Source organism: Diospyros lotus, chromosome 4, assembly GCF_014633365.1.
Source record: "Diospyros lotus cultivar Yz01 chromosome 4, ASM1463336v1, whole genome shotgun sequence".
NCBI classification, from domain to species: domain Eukaryota; kingdom Viridiplantae; phylum Streptophyta; class Magnoliopsida; order Ericales; family Ebenaceae; genus Diospyros; species Diospyros lotus.
Window position 1 is genome coordinate 20,007,116 of NC_068341.1, and position 7,124 is coordinate 20,014,239.

Below are 7,124 nucleotides of genomic sequence, written 5' to 3' on the forward strand. Positions count from 1 at the left end.
ATCAATAACATATATATGATTATAAATATGTACATATTTTATAATTATTATATTTTTGGCATTTGCAGGACAAATTTTCAATTATATGTGATGGTCTAATCATTGACAAATATTGATCAACTTGTAGTTAATAGGATAGATGTCGCGCATAATTAAAATTTTTATAATATATATATCATAAACACTACTCATGTTAATGCTGACATATATGTAATATATATTGTCATATAATTTTGAGAAAACAAGGATACAACATACAATTGACAGGAGAAAAATTGGAAAGCTCATTATTCTTATTAATGAAAAGGTGACCTCCGCAATTTGTCGAGAGGTTAAAACTTTTACACGCGAAGGGAGTCTGACACACAAGTACATGCATGGGATGGGTACGACAATGATCATTAATAAATATATTAAAATATTATTTCTAATGGGTTTTTAATTTCTTCTCCTTCTTCTTTCCCTTGTTGCCACGCGATCTGATTCTGTCTCTTAATTTGATGCTCTGCAACTCTGAGTTTCTTTATTTGAAGTGCCCTCCTTTCCTGCAAGAACATTATATATAATTGTCGTATTGTCATTGGATTCCATTGGTACATATTTTTATAACCAAGCAATAAGCATGAAGTTCGAACAATCATGTACACGCACACATATATATATGTTGACTATTCAAGAACATACATACAAATTTGGTTGATTACTTAGAGAAAAACACATCAAAATACGTAATTCATAATTGAGGAAATACTAGTTTCGTTTTATATGAATTTGCTGCAAGGAAATTCTTCGTGAATGTCATTTTCCTATGCTGAATCTCTCATGAAGTGATGACACTGGCAAAATGGGGTCATGCATATGTGAAGTTATAAGCTTACCTGTGAAAGCCATTTCTTAGTAGTGATGGGGAGGAGGAGGAGAATAATAGTAGTAAGGATGTGGTGCTGGCTTGTGCACCGGAGGTGGAGGGGGAGATTTATAGTGGTAATGGTGCGGTGGTGGGTTGTGAACCGGAGGTGGTGGGGACTTGTACTTGTAAACGGGTGGAGGAGGAGACTTATAGTGGTAATGGTGCGGTGGTGGGTTGTGAACCGGAGGTGGTGGGGACTTGTACTTGTAAACGGGTGGAGGAGGAGACTTATAGTGGTAATGGTGCGGTGGTGGCTTGTGAATTGGAGGTGGTGGGGACTTATACTTGTAAACCGGAGGGGGTGGAGGAGGAGACTTATACTTGTAGGGTGGAGGGGGAGGAGATGAGTACTTGTAAGGCTTCTTGGGTGGTGGAGGCGGTGGAGACTTGTGGACTGGAGGCGGTGGTGGAGGAGACTTGTAAATGTAAGGTTTCTTGGGTGGTGGTGGTGACTTATACACTGGAGGAGGAGGAGACTTGTAGACTGGAGGAGGTGGGGGAGGAGACTTGTAAATGTAGGGCTTCTTGGGTGGTGGAGGCGGTGGAGACTTGTAGACTGGAGGTGGTGGTGGAGGAGATTTGTAAATGTAAGGTTTCTTGGGTGGCGGTGGTGACTTATACACTGGAGGAGGAGGAGACTTATAGACAGGAGGTGGCGGGGGAGGAGACTTGTAAATATAGGGCTTCTTGGGTGGTGGAGGTGGTGGAGACTTGTAAACTGGAGGTGGCGGTGGAGGAGATTTGTAAATGTAAGGTTTCTTGGGTGGTGGTGGTGACTTGTACACCGGAGGAGGAGGAGACTTGTAAACTGGAGGTGGCGGGGGAGGAGACTTATAAATGTAGGGTTTCTTGGGTGGTGGTGGTGGCGGCGACTTGTAAACTGGAGGTGGTGGGGGAGGAGACTTGTAAACATAAGGTTTCTTGGGTGGTGGTGGTGGTGACTTGTACACCGGAGGAGGAGGAGACTTGTAAACTGGAGGTGGCGGGGGAGGAGACTTGTAAACATAAGGTTTCTTGGGTGGTGGTGGTGGCGGCGACTTGTAAACTGGAGGTGGTGGGGGAGGAGACTTGTAAACATAAGGTTTCTTGGGTGGTGGTGGTGGTGACTTGTATTCTGGAGTTGGAGGTGGTGGAGAGTTGTAGATCGGAGACGGCGGGGGTGGAGATTTGTACTTGTAGGGATGATGATGTGGTGGCAAGTAATGCACCGGCGGCGGAGGAGATGAATAATAGTAGTTGGCGGTGGTTTGAGCCGGCAAGCAGGAGAGAGACACTATGGCCACTACAAGTGTGGAAAAGAGGGAGGCCATTGAAGGCCTCCTAGTTGCCTTCGTTCCCATCTTCACTATGGTTTAAGTGAAATGGGTATTTGCTTCTGCTCTTCAGCTTAAGCCTCCCCCAGCCCTTTATATAGTTTAGGCATTTACCCAGTCATCACTAAATTAACTAACTAATCATAGTAAATACTGTGATTATTAGCTGGAACAGTGTGAAAGAGACATCAGTACGTAGATGATTAATAATGAAAATTATATGTACATGAAAAATGAAGTTTCCAGCCTGGATAAGTTTGACTAGGGTAGGGATTAAAGTAGAGTTGTCTGGATGTGTGTGAAGAGGATGCATGGAAACCACATCATCTCAAGAATAAAGTAATATTGAGAGAGAGAGGGAGAGAGAGAGAGAGAGAGAAGGTGAGTTTTGAACTTTGTAATGAAATTGTTCAATACTGGGAAGTTTCTTCTGTCTGTGATCTGTATTTATATTTATATATAATTGAGTGGAGATCTTTGAAAAGCTTGGGATCGAGAAGATGCTCAGCTCTTCATGAATTTTTGGGGCGGGGACCAGGCGGCTTGATTTTCCCTCTCTCTCTCTCCTACAAAGTCGTTTAAGGAGAAGAAGAATCTTTGTTGTTTTCTGAATTTGATCACAAATTAAACTCGATGTTTATGCTTGTATATATTCTCATACCAAATACATAAATAGTTTTACAAAAAATATAGTTAGAATAATAACATAATAATCATAAATTTTTCCAAACATATAGAGAGAGGACGTCATCATCAGTTATTAATGAGTCATGGATTGCCTATATATATATAGAATTAGAATTTCTATTTGGGTAGTATCAATCTCCTGTCATGATTATGAATCGCCTGCTTTCCTGAGTATTTTCTTTTCAGTATATGGTATGCTGAAGTGAAGAGCGAAAACTAAGAGATGTTTGTTTAGTTTGGTGTACTTTTTTTTTTTTTGTCTTCAATTTTCTAGGGAAGGCTGGCTGGAAAAGTAAAGGGCGTGCATGATTTTCTTCACCAAATGCAGCATAGCTGGCACCTTTCACTGCCATTGCTTGACATTCTGGACCACCCCCAGCCAGCCCCTCAGCCCATTGTTTGGCAAAATCTTTCTAATAAATATATATATTTATTTATATCATATAACGACCTTTTATATCGTAGGGTACACCATTTACATAATACAAAACATTTTTTATATTATTTTCTTGGATATTTGTGTTCACATCGTGTCAACACATTTAAATTGACGAAACCTGCTCTTATCTTTAGATGACAAAGACAGTGCTTTACCTTTGGATTCTCATAATTCAATAATAAGAAAGGCAAGAGTAGGAACCCTAAAAACAAAACAAAAAACTAATTAAAAACAATTGTGGAACAAAAGTAAAGTTATATAACTGAAGGAGATCATATGAGATTGTGAATTTTAATTTTTTTTATTTTTTTAATTTAATATCTATAGCTATATCTCATATATATTAGAAAGAAAAAATTGTATTTCAATATGCATGACTAAAGTTATACTATAATAAAAAAAAAATGCAATTTATATTTCTCTATTAAAATTTTAAAAAATTGTTTAAGTACATAAAATATGAAGCATATATCTATTTGCACCAATTAACCTCTTGTGGGTACACAATATATTTTACTAATAAAATAAATGTCAAATGTAACTCTTCTCCAACTAAAAAGTAATTATAACTTTAAGTTTACGTTTAAATTATTGAACAGTCTTTTGCAATACAATGATAAGATTACCCATAAAAATGACTCTTTTTTAACTTTTGTAAAAGAAGAATCTCGAGTTCTAAAAATGTCTTTCAAAATCGAATGAATTAAAGAAAAAAAAAAAGAAATTTGGTCCTGATGAATATATAATATTAGTGAGCAATTGTTTGTTCTGAGAAAATTGACCACAAATTGTGGAACATAATGATAAGGAATATGTTCCATAACTGATGATGGATCTGTGTCATGACTAAATATATTATAAGATTAATAATAATCACCGACACAAAACGTTAAGCATGAGATACAATATTATGATGTAAGAAAGAAATTAAGCATTGATCCCATCCACCTAACCCAGTACCTAATACATGCATTTTTTATTAGGGTTTGGTTGATGAATGGGCTGACTGCAGCTTAATTAGGTTTAAATAAATACAGGGTGCCATGCACGTAAGAGCCCGCCTTCTCTTCTCTTCTTCATCTTTTTCTTAATTAATTGTGTAATTAAATTAATGAAATCAAATCAAATTGTAACCATAATGATTAAACTTGAAAATTAATATTCAAAATGAAGCAGCCAACAGCTGATCAATGAACCCACTCTGTAACAAAGCAAAGTACATCAAAGGTCTCACTTTCAAAGGGTTGGGGACAGCTTATTTTCGTAGGCAACAACATTTCATCTTGCTTTTTTTTTTTTTTTTAAGCAAAGAGGTTGATTACACGTCTGTGAATAAAGTAACAAAATATATAAAAAAAAATTAAAAAAAAAAAAGGGCATCTTAAGAGTATAAACCTTATACAACGGACTCACGCAACCTTGGTTTCACATTCTACTTTTCAACTCGGATCATGTAAACTAGTACTAACACATTGCACAAATAGGGACACTTTCTTATCCAAGTGTGCAAAAAAATATATATATATTCGTCTTAGTGGCAAGCATGCATCACCCTAATTAAGCATCCAAATGCAACAAATTAATCATATTCTACGGGGTCAGTTATCAAAAAATTATTAAATTTTGGTTGGTGTATCAATTAATTCAACAACAAATTTTAAAAGTTATTGACTTTATATTCCAATTTTTAATTTTATATTAATCCTACAACGTCATTCAAACTTATATAATTAATACCATTTTGATATATAATTAATTATGGGTATAATGTTAACTATTACCTTAAGTAATAATAAATGCACTTTTTTTTCAAACTTCGGAAGAATGAACACAAGAAGAAACAGAGAACCGATCGAGAGTTCTTTATCTCAACTCAATGAATGACAATTGAGAAGATACATGCATTTCTATAGAGACAGTAATTACTCTTTCTAACAAAATTGCAGTGAGGGGCCGGGAATGTTGAGGAGAAATAGTCTTTAATGTTCTCAATGGAGATATAATTTCAGTTAGTTAGTTAAAATATTTATCTCTGATTTGATTTAGAATAGGTTTTCAATTTTATTTTAAATATTAATTAAATATTTAGAGACGGATGTCTCTAAGCGCACAAATTGTTGATTTCTAACCTAAATAAGGATCTAATTTCATCAATAAATGTCAAAAATTAAGTTTTTTTTTTTTTTTATTTAGGAACTTCAACGACAAAAAATCCTGTCACCATTCAATAACGAAAATTTTTTTGTCGCTAATACATAATAAAAACTTAAATATAAAAAAATAAAATAAAATAAAATTAGAGATAGAACTGTTTTTGCCGCTGATTTTTATTTTAAAATAATTTGACAAGCCCCAGCCGGACGCGTGCGTGAGGGCCTTGCAGGGACTAAGTGACTCCACATTAGGCCACCACATGTCGCGCTGGGAAATTAATCCCAGCGCACTCCTTCCCCACAATTTCGATCCCTGGTCCTCCACGCGCGCGCCCAACCGTCCGAGATGCAAGCCTCCTTAATATGTATAGTGCACATATTAATTATATATTATATTTAACTGCCAACAGTTTTAATTTTATTTTAAATTAAGATTTTAAATTTTAAATCTATTAAATTCATAAATTAAAAATTAAAAAAATAAATGTTATCAATTTTTAACTCCTAACACTTAAATATTGTAATTAATTCATCTCTTAAATATTTAAATTTTATTTGATTAAAAATTAGTTTAATACATATTTGTTATTATAAATTTTACAATATCATATCAATTTACATATTTTGGTTTGTAAATAAAATACATAAAATATGCATTTAAAACTAAAAAATTTTAATTTTTTTAATCGCTAAATTTTAATTTTTTTTATTTTTTAGCGATAGGTGTCACCCCATCGCTAAATTTTAAGTTTTTATTTCATTTTATTTTTATTTTTTTAGCGACGAGCTTCACCCCGTCACTAAATTTTAAGTTCTATTTAATTTTTTTTATTTCTTAGCGACAGACTTCACCCTATCGCTAGAATTTAAGTTTTTATTTAATATTTTTTTATTTTTTAGCTACGCATTTCACCCCGTCGCTAAATTCTAAGTTTTATTTAATTTTATTTTTTATTTTTTAGTTACGGGTTTCACCCGTCACTAAATTTTAATTTTTTATTTAATTTCTTTTTTTATTTTTTAGGGCCTGGTGTGACCCCATCCCTAAAATTTAAGTTTTTATTTAATTTTATTTTTATTTTTTAGCAACGGGTTTCACCCGTCGCTAAATTTTAAGTTTTTATTTAATTTTATTTTTATTTTTTAGCGACGGGCTTAACTCCGTCACTAAATTTTAAGTTTTATTTATTTATTTTTATTTTTTAGCGACGAGCTTCACCCCGTCGCTAAAATTGAAGTTTTTATTTATTTATTTTTATTTTTTAGTGACGGGCTTCACCCCGTCGTTAAAATTGAAGTTTTTATTTAATTTTTTTTATTTTTTAGCGACGGGCTTCACCCCATCACTAAAATTTAAGTTTTTATTTATTTTTTTATTTTTTAATGACGAGCTTCATCCCGTCGCTAAATTTTAATTTTTCAGTTAATTTTTTTATTTTTTAGCGACTGGTCGACCTCGTCACTAAATTTAAAAAATAAAATAAAATTTAGCAACGAAATATCCGTCACTTAGATGTCTCTAATTAGCGACAAAATTCTTCCATCACTAAATTACAAATTTTTTGTAGTGTACATGCACTTGCATCATCACTGTGACATTGGATATACATTTGGACATTTCT

At 33.9% G+C, this 7,124-nt stretch overlaps 1 protein-coding gene across 2 annotated transcripts; it reads right to left on the minus strand.

Moving 5' to 3' along the window:
- Positions 1-260: 260 nt before the first annotated feature.
- On the minus strand, positions 261-2,304 carry LOC127799190 (extensin-2-like). 2 transcript variants are annotated; one of them, XM_052332977.1, is made up of 3 exons: positions 1,098-2,304; positions 879-1,016; positions 261-545 (listed from the first exon to the last, which is right to left on the minus strand). In XM_052332977.1, the coding sequence occupies exons 1-2, from the start codon at positions 2,248-2,250 to the stop codon at positions 895-897; spliced, it is 1,275 nt and encodes a 424-aa protein (XP_052188937.1). In that variant the 5' UTR covers positions 2,251-2,304; the 3' UTR covers positions 261-545; positions 879-894. The 2 variants fall into 2 exon arrangements, with proteins under 2 accessions (XP_052188937.1, XP_052188936.1); XM_052332976.1 differs by having other exon boundaries at positions 879-2,303.
- Positions 2,305-7,124: the final 4,820 nt, after the last annotated feature.

What these genes read in the sequence shown, in the direction of transcription:
- LOC127799190 (XM_052332976.1), bottom strand. Translation starts at nt 2,250, where the DNA reads ATGGGAACGAAGGCAACTAGGAGGCCTTCAATGGCCTCCCTCTTTTCC.